The sequence below is a fragment of the Ambystoma mexicanum genome, chromosome 5q (assembly GCF_040938575.1).
Source record: "Ambystoma mexicanum isolate Mex_15411 chromosome 5q, UKY_AmexF1_1, whole genome shotgun sequence".
NCBI lineage: Eukaryota > Metazoa > Chordata > Amphibia > Caudata > Ambystomatidae > Ambystoma > Ambystoma mexicanum.
Genome location: NC_090933.1, coordinates 828,498,282 through 828,516,963, shown reverse-complemented (window position 1 = coordinate 828,516,963; position 18,682 = coordinate 828,498,282). Strand labels below are relative to the sequence as shown.

Below are 18,682 nucleotides of genomic sequence, written 5' to 3'. Positions count from 1 at the left end.
TTTTTTGAGACCCCTTTTCTCCTCTGGCCTTTGGACACCGTGGTTTCAGCAGTGTCAAGGAGATGGAGTTGGATCAACTCTCTCACAGTCTAAGGTGGTCTGCTGATGACCCGGGGACACAGCTATCACAGATGAGTACCTCCAACAGCAATCAAACCTGCATGCAGAATAGAAAAGCACACAGGGACACAACACCCAGCGACAAGTCATCGCAGAGGCGTCTAGCTCAGCACACAACTGAGTGCAGAAATAAGAGCCAGGAATTCTGAAAAACAACTCAGTGTAAAGTATTGTAGAACAACAGATGGGAGGAATACTATTCTGCAAAATGAGCGTTTCATCTGAGCAGAAAAACAAGAAAACACATATCAAAGGCAGGGCCCAAGGAGGTTTGGTGGCTCCAAAGTTTTCCAGAGGTCTGAGCTGGGGAAAGTTCCAGAAAGGTCCATCTAAAAATGGTACAGTCCATTCAAAGACATGGCTGTTCATTACGTTTGATCTACATTGAAAGTATATATTGTTTCGCATCATTCTTCTAGTGTGAATAGTTCCTGTACCACCTTAGGGCAGGCCGTTCATGACTGTTTCAGACTGCCTGTTCTGACACACCACAGTATGTCCAGCCTATCAGGATTTGGGGTCCGGTCCCGGAGACCACTGCCTCTAAGTTGCAGATGTATTATTGTTCAAACCGGTTTTTTGTAGCCTAGAACAACGCATCCGTATATGCCGAAGCTGAAATCTTTGTATTTTAAAAATATCGACTGCACTGAACTGACAATTGTCCCCTGCTTTCAATGTAATGGCAGTGGGGTGCACCCACGCAACACCCTGAACCCATAATGCTGAACAAGGGCAGCAGGGGACCCTTCCCCAACTCCTGCTCCCCTTGTTTGGCATTGTGTGATTCAGGATTTTCGTCCATGCCGGATGGGCAATAAACACACATTCAGCATTGTTGCCCCGTTATTTTCGGGGGATTACCGTTCGTATTTCACAGGAGGCTGCAGCTTTATGTCCCGCTACATCCCTATTTTTGTTTAAATAGTGGCACGGTTGAACACCTTTGTTCAGTACTACTTTAATTTAGTATCCCCGAATAGCATCCAAAACAGGAGCAAACCAAATCCAAAATCCAAAAGTGTACTTAATCAGAGACACGCTATACATTTCGTACACAATGAATAAAGCCCTAGAATGACCACCTTACTGCTTTGCAAAGCCCTGTGAAAGCCCCTGTGGGTAGGCATCACTCTGACCATGTCCCTCTGGGCCAGCAACATCAACTGATAAAACATGTCTATTCCGATATATTCGGATATGCATGTATGTTACTCAAATAAAGCTCTGCAGGGTCACAGGGCAAACCTTCCTGTTTCACCACCAGGTACAGGAATGAGGAGAGATAAAAGCTTGTCCCTCAAAGGACTTTTGGCAGAGCTAGCCCATTCCTTTAGTGAAGTTTGGTCTGCAATTCCACCAAAGTTTGATACTTAAGCACACTTCAACCCACAAATTAAAAATAGCAGGCGTCAGTAAAGTAACACTCATGCTCAGCGTCTGCTCTAATTTATCTTTCTATGGTGTACTGTAATGATATGTGCATCAGCACCTAGACAGAGCACATGAAACTACTTCAACTGGTATAAAACTGTGTAGTGAAATTAGTCACAAGCCTTAAAAGGTTAACACAAGTAAAACCTAAACTGCATTCCTTGCACAAATTGATATGATGTAATGAACCATTTATAACGCGCCTTTATACAAGTGTTTCTAGGTGTGCCAAGACAAAGAGGGAGGAAACAGAACGAGGACAAAACAATGATCTTATAAGTCTTGTGTTATTCAGATCGTGCAAACGCAGGGAAGGGGAAGTGCAAAAAAGGAGGGGGGTGCAGGTAGTCAAAAGTGCAGCCAGCGTGTGGCTCAGCGCAGGTAATCAGAAAGTGCAGCCAACAAATGGCTCATAGGTTCAGAGAGAGGGGACTGTGGGGTTACAGATGTAAAGGCTCACTCCCCATCTTACCAATGCAAACTTATAAAATATAACACATCCCGGTAGGGAATGAGACTGGGAGAACCAGTTGCAAGATTAAATAAGTCTTTATATAAAGTTGGCATCCAGAGAACTCTGGCAAACACTTACATGGAAATATAAAGCAAAACAGCATCATCGATAACGTCATTAACATAAGGTATTACAATAGTACGGGATTGGTTGGGGAGAGATGTTACATATGTAGCTTTAGGTGCTGCTTTCTCTGGATGGGCTTCCCAGTTGGCAGGAGGGTGAGCAGCACGAGGTCCAGCAGCCTGTGTACGGGAGGGGTGAAGGTTAGATCACGGCGAGGTAGAGTAGACACTAACTAAACTGGCATGAGAAACTACCACTAGACATGTAATAAACAACAATCATTAGTGTACCTTTGAGTAAATCTTAAAACCTATAAATTGCATACACGTGATTACATCCTCTATGGGGTACAGGGCTTAGGAGGCTTGTCCTCCGTGATAACCTGGGCGACTGGGCGGTTCTTAGCACATTAAGGCGAGTGGGGAGTATGATGACATATGGTAGTTTTAGGACACACTATACTATATTACATGGCCACTGTAGTGGCCATGTAGTTATGGTTAAGTTGGTGTTTCCATAGGAAGAGCACTTTTTGGGTGGCTTATAACTTCGCTCTCCCTGGACGAATCCTCACCAAACTTAGGAAACAAAGTATATGGCCCACTATGAATTATTTTGCAAAGTTTGGTGAGGATTCGTCCAGGGGGGGAAAAGTTATAGGGGGGTCCCAAAACTTTTTTTTTCCCATAGACTGAATGGGAAAAAACTTTGCGCACGGCTACAGCCCGAACCGCTGGACGGATTTACACCAAATTTGCGGCAGGAGCGGCGGCCTGGTCCCGAAAGTGTGATTTTGTAAATTTGGTGTAAATCCGTCCAGTAGTTTTTTAAAAAATGACCAAAATGTAAGGCAAAAGAATTAGTGATATCTGTGTTCGCTTCGCGGACAGACTTCCCTGTTCACTCCGTGGACAGCACCCCGATTGGCCCATGGCCTTGCGTCATGTCCGCGGACATGTGATGTGTTTGCTGATTGGACAGCGAGGGACGTGGAGCGCGCCAGATTTTCTGTGGTGCCCGCCTTCTTGTATTCGCTGTCGACCGCGTACAGCGCGGTGAAATGTGGATAAAAAATTGTATTTAGTGCCCTGTGTTGGTGTGTGAGAGTGTTTGGGGAGGGTGGGGGAGTATGAGATAGGTTCAATGTTTTTTTTTTTTTTATGTGCTAGACGTTTTTGTTGCGTTCGATTTGTCCGCGGAGAACACGGCTGTTCTGACATTTTGTAAATAAACTAAATGGTGGGGTGTTTAGAGGACGGAGCATGTGTCATTTTTGTTCGCAAGGAAGGTAAAAATGAGCTATGAACACTCGCGGTGTACTTAATTGTTCGTAAATACACAAACTGGGGGTGTCCTCAGGGCGCTGTCCGTATTGTAATCTGTCTAGTTGAATGTGTTCTAAGAACACTAGCGGTGTCCCGAAATGGTTGCAATTACACAAAATGGGGGTGTTCTGAGAACGTTGTTTGTATTGTTCATTGTCAGGGTGAAAGTGTTTTAAGACCACTTCTTTTGTCCGCTAATAGAACAATTTCCTATGGGCGACAACCGACTTTTTGTCCACTAAAGAAACGATAAATCCGGCTGGTGTGTCCCGACATTATGCGATAATCCTGTGACTGGCGCTATTGACCTGGCTGACTTGCTTTTGCGACACTACATCATATCTCCCGCCCCTAAACCTGATATTATCAAAGCATTCATATTCCCCGCCTCTCTCCGTGATGTTACAGGGTGCGTCATCAAACGCGGCCAGTCCTCTTCAGTCCTAAGTGACTTTACACAGAACCCGGAAGACAACACATATTATGTCACAACACAGCGCGCCACAATTCGGAATATGAAACAGTGATTTAAAAGCAAACAGCAAGATTGTAAATTTTGTAAAGTACATTTATTTGACATCAAATGTTTAGAGAATATTCAGCAATTTGCATTTGTCTTTGTTGTCGATCCGCAAAAGTTCATGTTGAGGCACGCGATGTTCCTTTGCGGTACAGAGGGTGTTAGATCAGCTTACAACTCAGTGCGCCACAATTCGGAATATGAAACTGTGGTTTAAAAGTAAACAGCAGGATTTTACATTTGGTAAAGTACATTTATTTCACATGAAATGTTTAGTGAATATTCAGCGATTTGCTATTGTCTCTGATGTCGATCAGCAAAAGTTTATTCGGAGCCACGCGTTGTTCCTTTGCGGTAGATAGGCTGTTGGTTTATGATAAAAGCAGTAAATGGTCGCTCTGATAATTGGAAGTTTGCTCCAAAAACGAGCCATTAGACCTCCCTATTGGTTGGTATGTTGTTTGTAGCCGCTAGTACTGTGTAAGGGCATACTGGTCCTTGGCGATTGTCCCATAAAATGGTGAGGGTCATGAAGTTGCATATTTGGACCTGCACCTGGCAGTTGAAGACCCCATCCGCTGGAGTCTGTAAATCGTGACATAGGCAAAATGGGGCCACATACCTGTTTTAAAAAACATAAATTAGTCTTACCAGCCGATCTTTATTAAAAATCATCATTTTATTTATTAGAGCGTGAAACTATTTGCTATCGAAGATAGTGCAACGAAGTATGTTAATAATAAAATAATAATATTTTCCCATTCATATAGCGCTAAGAACCGTGAGGTATCTAAGCAGCGCTTATTATTAACCACGTGTGTGGTGCTCATTTATCGACCACGGAAGGATGAAAGGCTGAGTTTGGCCTTGCCGGGATTCGATCTTGCGTTAGCAAGCTGTGCACGAATGTCAAAGCGAGCGTTGTACTCGTTGTGCCACTTGACACGCTACAGTGAAGTGGCACAGCGAGTAGAGCGCTTGACCGCCTATAGACTGGTTAAATTATTTATATTAATCCACCCTGTGTCGTCTGCCTTTTTCAGAGCCGTCTAAACAACAGGGGATCAATTCGGCAGTGATAGTGTGCGGTAGAAAACATTATGCCACTTTCAACGAACAAGTTCAACTTGAGCGGTCTTTAATGCTACGCTATTGTAATTATATTTGGTATAAAATAATCTAAAGGGTTACTTACAGTACAATTGCAATTTCCATTGTCTACGAGTGGTGCAGTCCCAAAATACGACTCTTTCGCATAGTGATATAATATATAAAAGTGGTTTCGTTTCATAAATTTCATCCTTATCTTCTCTTACGTTTTAGCAACACTCCTTCAAGAGAAGTCTTTCATCACAATCTCTGTCTGTCAAGGTCAAAACACAATACAACCTTATAGTCCGCTTCGTGAGCCTCTCCGGGGCCTGAGAAAAAAATGGAAGCAGCTGACCTTCACTGTGAACGAGCATAAATTCTTACTTTGCAACATTCTGTGTAAAGCCATCTGTAGAAGTTGGTTTTTGCACGCCATGTTTGTATATTGTTTGCGTGATATTAAAAAAAGTTTGTTTAAAGTACGTTATGGTTTTAAGTACAGCCGAAAGACACCTGAAAATCGCAAGTTATGGTAAGCTATGAAAAATAACTCGCGCCACCACCGTGCACTGCTAAGACTAACACCCAGGACATCAAAGATGACATCGCAAATGTCATTGATGAAATCACTGATGACATCACATGTGTATGTACTTTTCAAGGAATTTGTCTACTAGGGATTTTTATTATAATGTTGCGAAAAAAGTGTCAAGGATATTGCAATAAATATCATACCGTTATTAGTGCTTTGAACGATGCATTGATATAAATAGCATTGTATTATGGGATTCTATCTAGTATACTGAGCTACTAATGGAGAAACAGCATTGTGTGCAGAGTACAAGATGAAAGTATAATATTTGTAATGTTAATATGTTGAATAATGAAATGATAATTGTCCTGAATGGGGGTGTTCTGAGGACGTTATTCGTATTGTGTGATTGCTTAGCTGTATGCAATGAGGGAATGGCACAGAGAGTAAAGTGGACGCCGTCCGCGGACACCGCGGCTGTTCGTGGACATGTAGTAATTTACAATTTTTAGTTCCTGACTGTTACTGAAGAAAATCATGTGGCCTAGATATGTCAGGAAAGTAAAAAAAGGGAGAGCCAGCCACGTGATGTCATCAGTGATGTCATCAATGACAATTGTGATGTCATCTTTGATGTCCTGGGTGTTAGTGTTAGCAGTGCACGGTGGCGGCACGAGTTATGGTTGCTTATCTTACCATAACTGCCGAATTTCAGGGGTTTTTCGGTTTTACTTTGAACCATAACGTCCCTTTAACAAAGTTTTTTCACTGAATATATTATATACATATATATATAATATAAATAGACCTGCAGAGGTCTGGATTTAGTGGGGGCACTCTGGGGTGGGCTGTACAGCAGGGTCATACTAATGTTAGCATAAGGGCAATGGAGGCGTCCCCCGTTAATGCGTGAGCAAGTGGTCCATATTGTGCAGAATGTATGAGGGGGGCCCTAACCAACCCATCACTCCGACACACAGATACAGACCACAAGTGCTGGGAGATCCAAGAGGCAGTCTGAGGTGCAACTGGACAGGCAGGGACCTGGGCCCCAATATAGAGGGTGGCCAGATGGCCAGTGTGTGGAACAGAAGGGTCTCAGCACGGGAGAGGAGGTGAGAAAGCGGAAGCAAAGAGGAAGGTTCGGCTCAAGTTTGAAAGAGGCAGGGAGGCTGTTCCAGACGAATGTCCGAGCCAAAGTCTTGTGGTCCTGTTCTGGATGAGTAGTAGAGGGCATAGAGTAGAGGCAGGAAGATTTAGAATGAGGCTGTTGAAGTCGGACAGCCTTGAGAGGACCAGAGGCCTGGAGACAGTGAGCTTCTGGGGGAAATGAGGAAAGGAAAAATACCTTTGAGGAGGTGCAGCTGATAGTTTGACCTCTTAGTGACATTGGAAATGTGAGGAATGAAGGAGAGAGTGAAATCGAAGATGACCCCAAGGTTCTTAGTCTCACAGGTAGGAGAAGGAAGTGGACCCAGAGTGGATGGTCAGAGAGAGAGAGAGGAAAGGAGGGAGCTGATGTTCCAATGAGGAAGATCTCCATCTTACTGGCATTAAGGCAGAGATCATTAGCGGCACACCATTCCTGGATTGCAGACCGACAGTCAGGAATGAGAGAAGGAGTAGAGGAGGCCGAGGGAAGCCTGAAAGAGAGCTCTATGTCATCCGCATAACACTGAAATTTGGAGCAGAGAGCAGGGAAGCAGTGGGCGAAAGGTGCCAGATCTTGTTTGAACAACTAGATAGAGAGGTTAGACCCAGGGGAACACCACAGGTAGAGAGAGAGAGGAATAGAAGCAAGGACGGACCCCAATTGGACCTGACAGGGTTGGTCAGTGAGAAAGGAGCTCAGCCAGGCCAGGGCTTGATCAGTGATACCCAGGTTATCACAGAGGCCCTTGAGAAAGATGGCATGGTTGACCGTGTCGAAAGCAGAAGAAAGATCGAGGAGAATGAGGACAGAAGGAAGGTTAGAGTAAAGATTGGAGAGCAGCTCTTCACGGATGTTCAGAAGAGCAGTTTTCTGTGCTTCTGGCTGCTCTGAAACTAGACTGATGGTCACGGAGACAGTCAACAGATTCAGCATGAAGGATACGCTGGAAGATGGCCAGTTTTTCCAAGAGTGTGCCCAGAAAAGGAGTAATAGAGATTGGGCGATAGTTAGAGAGTAAGGATCAGCAGAGGGCTTTTTAAGGAGGGGTGCACAAGGGAGGGGGAAGTTCCAGTGGCAAAAGAGTGGTTGCAGATATTGGCCAGGGCTGGAGCAAGGGTGTCGATCTGGTCCTTGATGGATTTGACGAGACTTTCATAGATTGGACTTGTCTAGAAACACTGTCAGGGGTGAACAAGGGCAAGGAAGAGAAGGGAGGAGGAGAAGAGGCCACAGGCAAGCCAGTAGTGTAGGTGCAGGTGGAGGAGGAGGAAGAGAGGGTGTGTAAGTGATTTCAATCCGGCATACACCCAAGTCAAGCCCAGTGTGTAGTGCGCAATTGAAACCCTTATTTATTTTTATCTATAAATTCAATGTTCTGAACGATATAGCACTCATATCACACCCTTCTCCTGAAAACCCCCGGTCACAATGAACCAGGAATCAGGTGCAAAGGTAAATATTTATTTATGTATTTAAAATGTATATATTTTAATAGGTAAACAACAATCACCAATGGGGTGACGGAACACTGAATAGTATCTTTAATATACTATGAATCAAGGAATGAGCACAAAAACACATGCAGCACAGAAAATAATACTTTTGAATGGGTGCAGAACAGATGGCACTATGGTTAAAAGTTCCCCCTGCAACACCCCTCAACCCCCCAATAGGCAATTAAATAGATGTGAGGAGAGAGCAGGTATTCAGGAACAGCACAAAGCAAGCAGAATATCAGTCCCACCTTCCCCCTTCAAACACAAGAGAAAAACGAAATGACTTTTCAACTGTCAGCATGGCTTTGAGATTGTCTTTGGAATTGACTGAGCAAAAACACCAAATGTGGTAAAAAATACTTAAATTATTATACATTCTTATGGGAGCTGCTCTGAACAGTTGCAAACAATCACAAGCAATGATTTAGTCAGAAGAAAACAATGGAAATATCAAAGTCCAAGTCGGAATCAATTGAAAGCTATTTCACACGTGTAAAATTTCTCAGAATGTAAAATTGCGGCAAACTTTTCCTTACGTGATATTTGCTATAACTAGAGAATCACACTGTTTTGCAATGCGGTTTTGAGTTGAATAGCTAAGGATGTTAAGTACAAGTAGGAGTTGAAATATCGTTTCTATCACAAAAACTAAGTTATCAAGGTTTTAGTAAAGGTCGTTTTTGTAAAATAGGCACGAGAATGAAAAACAGAAATGCACTTTGAAAATGACAGATGGGTTGATTGCAATAGATTATGACTATGAAAAAGCGAGTGCCACAGATGGATCTTACAGTCATGTGATCAGTGTAACCCGTCTGTTGTGGATACTCTACTTCTTCAGATGAGAAAAGAGTCAGCGCAAAGATAGTTCTAGCAACACTATGTTTCTGAATTCAGATGGGATGGGTTTGAGATAGGGATAAGACAATGCAAATATACTATGGGTCACAGTTTGTCCTATTAATACTCATAGGATAAAATATTAAATTGGACCGTCAGTTCTGGTCATGGATTGGATCTGGTCTAGGAAGAAGAGCACATCAGGCATGGGATCGGATCAGCTGGGCCGGTCACCAGATTTGCACAGGGTCAGCCCTCCTGGGTAGTGGGTAGTTCAATCAGCTGGATAGCGGGTTCCTCAGGCAAGCCTAGTGGTAGCAAGCCAGAGAATTTCAAGATACTAGTTCAAAAGGCCTTCTTACACCACAGCGCTTCACTGGGTTGCAAGAATAATTTTGAACATTAGGCCTTGTAGAAAGTCAATGGTTCTCTACTGATTGCAAGAGTCTTGGCATCTGGATCTTGAAGGATTTTAAAGCTGGATGTAGAATGCTGGATCAGAGTGCTTCACCTGAATAAGGAAAGTGAATGAATCAGTGAGTCCCTATGTGTTGTCAGCTGTCTCTATTTATCCTTTAAAATGACATCACAAAATGTGTGTATGGGCCGGCTTAACTAAGCTTGCCCCTGTGAGCTGGGATTGGATCAAAACTTCATCTCCGCCTTGCATTTGAGTGATTGGATCAAGGTCGGATGATGTCACATGGCTTGCTTTACAGTTCTTAGAAACCTCCCTTTAGCTACTGGTCTCAAAATCGGATTTTATACTAAAGACACATTTCTACATTGGTCACTTTTACACAAATCACACACAAAGATGCCATATTTTATGAAGCATCGGTTCCTCAAAATCCCGTAGCTGTGCGGTCTTGTCTCAACTTTCTACAGAATTCTGTCCCTTTTGGTATGAGCACAATTTCCAAACTTTATGCAAATTTCTCCAAATGTGTGTATTTAACATAGTAATGTGTGTGTACATTTTCACAATTCCAGGATTAATACATTTCACATAAAACCACATATATTGCCATTCCTGTCCAGAACATGTTACACGGTTCTGCCGCCTCTTAAAACGTGCAGCCAAAAATTAGACTAACAGATATGACGTTGGTATATTTTTCACCATTTTGAATCACAAGTTATGAGTCTTTAAAAATTGTTCTTTGTTCATGCTTAACAGCAAATGGTATGCCCCTTTTTCTCTCCTTGGAGTCCAGGAGCATCCCCCTCCCTGTTTGTTCCTTCCAGGAGCCTTTTATGACCCTCTCACACCTCCGTTTCCTGGGCTGAAGGGCCTGCTATTGTTCACTCCCTTTCTGTAGACAAGAGTCTGGGTTACCCCACCATTAGCACCTCCCCGTGAGTTTCTGCTAAGAGGATATCCCTCCCCCTGGGAGAAACCTGTTTGTCAACTTTCAAAGGGTTGCAGTTCAGCCAAGCTAATGTATTCTTAATTAAAAATCCAGGAAAAACCAAACTTGTTGCATCAAACATAAATACATTTTTTCTTAGCTTTAACTCTGTGGGATAACAAGCAACTGAGATCTATATTTGTTTGCCACAATCCTTTTTATGTTTGCTGATCCGGCAGACTTTTTAGTTTAGATCACTTTAAAGTTCCATCAGTAACTCATCTGACAGCTGTCATTCAGGTAGCCCAGGGTACTGCACCCAGATTCTGACAGGGGCTGTCAGTTTACAAACAATCTGGTTTTTCTGAAGAGATGTTTTGCTCTTCACATTTAGGACTTTGTATGTTCGCAATGCTTCATAAGATTGCATGAATTTTAGCGCCAAGCAAGATTCTGGATGTTGAGAAGTGTTGGGTTATAGGCAATTTGGAGTGTTTAGCACCAAAGCAAATGTAATTTGTAGGAACATTTTGGAGTTTTAGTTACAAAGCGCTGCTTCTCTCTCTGCACTCTGTTTGCTGGTCATGTAGCCCACTGGAACATTTTCCACAGGGTGTGCTCTATTCCACCACGCATGCACCACAGGTGGCTGGTTGTGCATCCATCTTTTTGTGTGTTGCAGAACACTGTTTTTGTAGGTTTTTTGGTAGAATTTTGGCCCGCACAAGAGTTTTGCTGCCATTGTTGCAGCAGTTCCTTGCACCATACTATCAGCGTGATGCCGCATAGCATAGTTGAATGGGTCAATACATCCCACAGGTGGATAGAATGTCCTGAGTTTTAGTGATGAAATGAGAGGCCAAGTCCATGCAGTGGGCCTGAAGGGAACAGGAGAGATAGAGACTGCAGCAGGGGTTGCCAGCTCCTTGCAGATTTTGAAGATTTTGGCCATGTTGTTATATACCGCAGAGTTGTGGGCTTTGATGTGTGCTCTGTTCTTTGCGAGGGCAGAGAGTCTGTACTGCCTTTGGAGCTGGTGGCAGACCAGTTTGTCCAAGGGTGCACCTGTAGCCCTCCACTTCCTCTCAGCCACCCTGCACTGTGTTTGAGGGTGACGAAGTCAAAGTCGTAACAAGAGCTGCACTTGGATTTGGGCTTCAAGCGGATCCTCATGACAGGAGCAAGTACGTCAAGAGTATCAGAGATAGAAATATGAAGGTTAGAAAGGCCTGTATCAGGATGTGAGTCAGCCAGAGGTGCAGAAGGAGCAGAAGGAGGAGAGAAAGTATCAGCGAAATCCTGCACTGACACACGCTCATGGGTCGGATGACCGAGAAGGTAGGTGGCAGTGCTGGAGTAGGCTTGGTCTGAGGGGTAGAGAGAGAGAGAGAGAGCAAGAAAGAGAGTGAGAGAGAGAGAGAGAGAGAGAGAGAGAGAGAGAGAGAGAGAGAGAGAGAGAGAGATGGGAGGAAAGGAGAAAGTGGTCACTCCAGGAGAGAGGAGTGGTGAGAGGGTTGGAGGGGGGAGGTCTGTGGGGATCAGAACATCCAAGGTGTGCCATGCAGAGTAATTTGGGCCAGAGGGAAGAATAGTGAGACAGAGGGAGTCACAGAGGTTTCAGAAGAGTCCTGCAGAAGGACAAGAAGAATCCAAGTGGATGTTAAGGTCTCCAACGATGAGTGGTTGAGAGGTAGAGCTGATGAGGGAGGAGGAGAGATGTGACCACTCAGAGGAAGGAGGCTACCTGGCTGGCCGGCCGGTAGATAGTGGCCACAGTGAGAGAGAGGCCAGGAGAGAGAGAAAGCCTGAAGACCAGGCATTGAAAGGAGGAGTAGTCCTGCATAGGAATGATAGAAGCAGGGATCCACCCCAGGAAGCTCAAGGCTACACCCCCACCATGACGGTTGGTCCTAGGCACAGAGAGGATCTTGTAGCCATCAGGAAGGAGAGTGTCAAAACTTGTGACAGAGCTGGCCATGAACCACGTCTCTGTCTGACTGAAGACTTTGATTGAGTTCTTTCAGGAGATGGCAGATGTTAGAGGACAGTTTGACAGCTGAGCGAGTGTTGAGAGTGGCAATATGAGGCAGGTTGTCACCTTTGAAAGACTTCCGTGGAGGGGTACAGGTCAGAGGCATGGCCTGAGGAAGTGTTGAAGGCACTCGAGGAAGGGCAGAGGAAGAAGGAGGAGAGGGCAGAGGTGTTGCAGAGGATAGAGGCAACAGGGTGGCCAGAGAAGGGGCAGAGACAGCCGTATAGGTGGCAGAGGAAGAAGGGGCAGAGGATCCAGAGAGGGAAGAGAAGGGACAGCAGAAGAAGAAATGAAGTGTCTATCAAAAAGGAGGAAGTTGGCCTGAGGGCCTTGGACCAAAATGGCGCTGTGTAGGTAAACATTAATGATGGTCTTGGAGGAGTGGAAGGAGGCCAGGAGAGCCTCCCATCGGGTGCCACCATTAATGGGTGAAGAGGAAAAAGGAGAAAGAACAGAGATCATATGCAGGGTCCATTGGCATGGAGAGGGAACGACAAAGAAGATGTCAGTAAGGGTCTGTCTGGAGGAAGCACTGGTGTACGTATCAGTGATAGGGAGTCCTGGGTTGGTGACCAGGATATCCCTTTTAAACTTCTTCCTACCCGACATAGTGAGAAGGATAGGATTGTCGATAGAGAAACAGTTAGAGAAGATATGAGAGACAGAGAGCGCCATATAGGGCGGTGGAGTGCAGAGTGGGGGAAAGGGGGAGTGGAAAGTGGAGGGGGGTGAGCTAGTGGGCAGGCAGGAGGTGAGGAGAAACACCAGGACGGGGGGACACAGAAGGAGGAGGGCAACACAGCAGACAGAACAATGAACAAAACTCAGATGCAGAATATAGACAAGTCAGTTGCCAAAGGAACCTCGGGGTAAGGAAAGGACACAGCATGGAGGCCGGCAATACAATGGGCCTCATTACACGGAAGGCGGTAATGGTTAACGGCCACCGTTAATGGTAACGGTGACCGTTAACCATTACCGCCTTACTACGAGGCCCCTTAGCGGGTTGGTGCTTTAACGCCTGCTTTTTGCAGGCGTTAAAAACCAACCCGCTAAGGGACCTTGGTGCTAATTACGCCAACGCAAAATTGCGGTGCCGTAATTAGCTCCTTCCCCATTCCCATTATGCCCTATGGGGCAAAAATGGGAATGGGGAAGGGCAATGGTGGAAGGGGGAATTAGCGCCCCGCCAACCTTGGAATAGGGCGGTAATTCCCCTTTCCACCACGGCGGTGCCGGTAATTTACCGGCATGGTCCAGGGTGCTAATAGCACCCTGGATTACCGCCTTCCATGTAATGAGGCCCAATGTATTAAAAACAAACAGGAGAAACAAAATGCCAATAGAATAACAGAATTATCAACCAGGGAACCTAGAAGAAGGAATGAACAGAAGGGATGAAGGCAATACAGTGACGCAAACAACCGGGCGAGACAAAAACGCCAACGAGAGAGTAATCAACCAGGGTACATAGGAAAAGAATGAAAATCAGGGATGCAGGCAGTACAGTGTAAGCAAGCAACCATGGATGTTAAACAACACAAGACTGGACAAACTACCAACGGAACCTAGATTAAAGGAATGCAGCAACCATGGAGAACAAAATCACAGAAGTATGCAGTAGGTCAGGAGAAGGGGTAAGGAAGGAGGAAGGAGAGGGAGTGGAAAGAAAGGGGAAATGAGAGGGCCCGCATGGGATGCAGAGGGTGCACGGCCGAGTGGAGAATAGCCTAGGAATTGCGCGGGAGTGCACGTAATCAAGATTGCGAGGAAATGCATGTGGCCCAGGATGCTAGGGAGCGCACATGATCAAGGAATGTGAGGGCACGCACACGGCCTGTGGTCGTGAGAGGGCAATGCAGGCTATGATTGCAAGGGAGCACACGCGGCCTAAGATGAGGGGCAACAAGTGCGGTCTAGGGTGCGAGTGAGTACACATGATCAGGGATTGCGAGGGTGTGAAGCGGGCAGGGGGCAGGGAGCTAGAAGGGCAAGTACCCATCAAGGAGCCACAAAAACGTGAGTGCAAGAGTGAGAAGGGGCACCAGGTCAGAGGGGTTAGGTGGAATAAGCAAGCTAAAATTCTCCCTGCAACGTTTTACCTGGTGGCCACAGACAGGAGGGTGAGTTGTCCGCACTCACTGTCTACACTGCATACCCTTTGCCACCAAACACCTGCATCACTCAACACTTTGGCCTTGTCCTGCAAGGGCTTTGCCACAGAGGGTCCGTGCCTCTGTTCTTAGAGGTGCAATTGCCAATATAACAAAAAATCACCTCCAAGATAGCATATTGACATCAATCCCCAAATTAGCATATTGACATCAATGCCCAAATGATCCAAGTAAAAATAAGTCATGTCTTTCGGCATTGTGAAGCATGATTATGACATCACAATATTTGGTGGCAAAAGCCTGGTAATGATAATTCAGAACCTTTTTTTTCCACAATCGACAGAACAACTCCACCGTTTCTTGAGGCCTGTGTATGTGCAGATGTACCTAAAGCGCAATAGTGTGTGGCTCAACACATGTCACCTTTTACCATGCATGCTCGACGAGTGGTGAATTTACCATTGCAATTTCAATGGGCTGGTACATGGGAGAAGATGGTTGTTATGCAGGCATTACACCATGGCTCATCCATTCAGCTTTTGCATCCGATCAAGTGCTAGAACATGCACTATCAAATTTGGGCACTGCTCATATCCTCTTTGAACCCGCTCTAAAGTTAAGGGCTTGGAAGCATAGTTTACACTGTACCCAGCACTGAGACAACAAAAAGACTACTACAGGTTCTGAACTTCACACCAGAATTAACTGGAACCTATGCACAAACCAAATGAGCCATTCGCAAGAGGGGCATATATTCAAGAAAGATACTGTGTTCCCCAGGGGGAAATAAGGCCATATTCTATGGTTAGATCATACCTTAAGTAGTATTAGAAGAACATGACATATATTTAGGTGTAATATCCCAGTTCCCTAGAGAAATTCCACAATATTTCTTCCTGCCATGCATATGCCTGATTGGAGTGAAAGATGATTTTACTACTGCTCGGTTGATTAAAGATCCTGGGCTCAGATGTATTCCTTTATAGAACTGTTCCAGGTACAATTGGACTGCATTTTGTGAGAAAAAAATATTTTGGCATTGATAATTTTCACAAGACACATATTAGATTCAATTTGAAAGTCATGCCCAACAATCTGAAAAACTGTATTCACATCCATTAACACTGCAACATTCAGATTAAGTCTGGATATTATCAAACTCTGCATAACTATGGAAGGAAGGAAGACCATGTTAAGGAAAGCTCCATTTATTAAAGGAGCAAATAAGTCATTGAGGTTGAAGGCATACATGAGTTGGAGCAAAGAGAGGTGTTATCAGACATTTCTCAACTCTTATAGTGACAGTATATTTGCTAACACAGTCCAAGGTTCCATGTACTCCTATTTAGACTGTTAGGCTAGCATTGTCTGAACAATTGCTGACCTGATGAAGGGAAACATATAATTATCTGATTCCGGTTTATGATGAATTGAGCAGGAATTGGTCCTCAAATACTACATATTTTAGTGGTTGCACTCCCACTGAGGTGATATTATTGAATATCTTTATTGATGAAATCATCCTATAATAGCTCAACCCTCCTAGATGGTGTTGTCTTGATGATAGGTTTGAGCCATTAAGGATCCATGTGGAAACTCCTGGCAATGTGTTGGCTTTCTAGTGACCCATTTTCTTTCTCTCTGACATGTGTGCTTTAAGTTATGCCTGCATTTAACGAATCACACACATAGAACATGTTAATTTAAAAGATTAGAAATGGAATGTATACTACCCTGCGGGCCAATGTATGTGTGAAGAATGAATAATACATTGAATCTTATTGCTCAAAGTAAAAGTAGAACAGGTCTCAATACTCAAAGTCAAGCTATTGTTTCTAAAATATATGATGTGATTAAATCTGTTATCTAGGGAAGACTTTTCAACACAGGTAATCGTTGGGATTGCGAACACTGTGCTTTTTGCCCTTATATACATGATAGTCCTTCTCCAGATCAATTAATATGTAAAAACGTTCAGGAATGGTGCAATTAACCAACACTCTTTAAAACCATGTTGTCAATACATGTCTCATTAAAAAACAACTCCTATTTGCAATCATGGTATCCAATGCTATCAGCAATGGAAACATCTATGTCTATAATATCTTGTATAGGAACATGGAATGTAAAGACCAGTTGATGCTTATTTGTGTGGCCATGCACCCAACATTTGTATATGCAATTTATTTTCCAATCTCCGAGGCCTATACATGAAACTAGTTAATCACAATATATGAACTCATGAGGGAAATGTGCACAGATATTTAATGGCAACTCCTAAAAATCAGTGTGCCAATGACAATTGCATGTGTACTCCAGCTTCCTTTTCTTATTCCTTCTTTATTGTGCATTTAGGTATTGGAGGTACAGCGAAGAAATGAGATCAATGGATCCAGGTTATCCTAAACATATCACCATATGGAAAGGAATTCCAGAATCACCTCAGGGAGCCTTTGTGGACAAAGAGAATGGTATGTTTGAGTTTACAGTATCTAGGCGATGCATCTGTGCAACTGTGTGCATGTTTTAAGTGAGGGGTATATCATCGAGTATGCATCACAAATTACAAAAGAAGCTATAGCCTCAACTTGCCCGTATTGTATTTACAGGTTGTTGTCCTAAAAACAAATAAAAACAAAGCAGCAGGAGATCTTCCAGAGAGTATACTCTTATTAATCTACTGTTAGTTGTGACTGCTAGATTTGAAGACCACATAGTCCTCTTCCTCTAGCAATTATTATAGAGGCAAGCATGAGCCTAATTGCATTGTCAGGCAGATAATAGACAACAGCCTTTTTTATCCACACACTAATGAGCAAAATTAACTTTTCAGTCTAGCAATAACATGTTCACAAAATACATGCAGTCTATTTACAGGATGAATATGATGAATAAAGGATGAATTATGTTAATTAAAATAAAACGTATACTATGCCAGGTAGTGACAGTAGCAAATGCATTAACAATCATCAAATTGGTATTCCCATTGGGTTTTTGTTATTACATGTTATGTGTATTTCATTGTAGTTTTGTAAACTTGCACTTTATTGCAAACCTTTAGGAAATGTATAAACTAAGTGGTGCAGTAGGTGCCTTAAGATTTTCCATTAACATTTTGAATTGGTGTGTCAGTAGAGTGAGGTTAAATGTACTTAGTCCTGCAAATGCTAGCATAGACGCAGGTGCATAAACATAGTTGATCTTTGAAAAACCCAAGCAAAATCAAATGTGCACTTCAGTGCCTCGTCCAAAAGAAAAGATTCAGAGTGGGCCGAGGAAGCATAATGCGGAAGCAAAGTTAATCAATGAGGAAAATAAAAATCAGGACAACATAGGAAACAACACCTACTGAAGCTCTGGATGTCTTCAATGGGAGCTATGCCAAAAAGTGTCAAAGCCTCAAGCACACACAGTCCTATCAAGAGCCACAAAGTAGACCGCCAAAAATGTTAATTTCACACCTAAAATAATATGAAGCCCACCATCAACAGCATGGCAGACCGAGAGGCTACTGCAGAAATGGGCCCTGGATATTCAGATAGCTCTTGCTGTTCCACCTGCCAAGGAGTAAAATAGAGTTGAAAAAATGGCTAAGTGAAAAAAATTAAGTCAATCACCCACATTTTAAATAAGCGATCATGAAAAGGAGATGTAAATGCATGGCGTAATGTTTTCATGCATACATTTCCTGCTGTGACCCATTTTTCTTAGGCACAGAGCGATCTCCGCTGTTCTCACCTCCCACGTCTTGTCAGTAAATTGGGTTTTACTCCTGCATGACTTTTCCATGCAGGTGTAAACGAAATTGATTCCTTTTGAATCCATATGAAATGTGTTCCTGCTTAAGGGCAGTTGGAATACATATGAATCCATTAGAAAGCACCATATGTAATTTGAAATGTTCAGGTGTCAATTACCTTTTCACAAGACGGAAAAAAGATTAAAAGTGAGTTTGCCTAGCTTTACTCTTTCCTTTTCCCATCTGCCTTGGGAAGCTTTAAAATTGCATGCAGGGGACCTAAAAAAAGTAAATGGTTATGTTGGTGGATCCCCTTGTGCAAACACATTTTTTTAAAAATACCCTACAAGTGT

The 18,682-nt window shown here is 43.6% G+C and overlaps 1 protein-coding gene across 2 annotated transcripts in view; it reads left to right on the top strand.

The window, feature by feature from the left end:
• MMP16 (matrix metallopeptidase 16) overlaps nucleotides 1–18,682 on the top strand; it is an 892,963-nt gene that overhangs the window by 862,390 nt on the left and 11,891 nt on the right. For both annotated transcript variants that reach the window (XM_069621310.1, XM_069621309.1), the window contains one exon: nucleotides 16,946–17,061. In XM_069621310.1, the coding sequence (XP_069477411.1) occupies nucleotides 16,946–17,061 (116 nt within the window). The remainder of the gene's footprint in view (nucleotides 1–16,945; nucleotides 17,062–18,682) is intronic.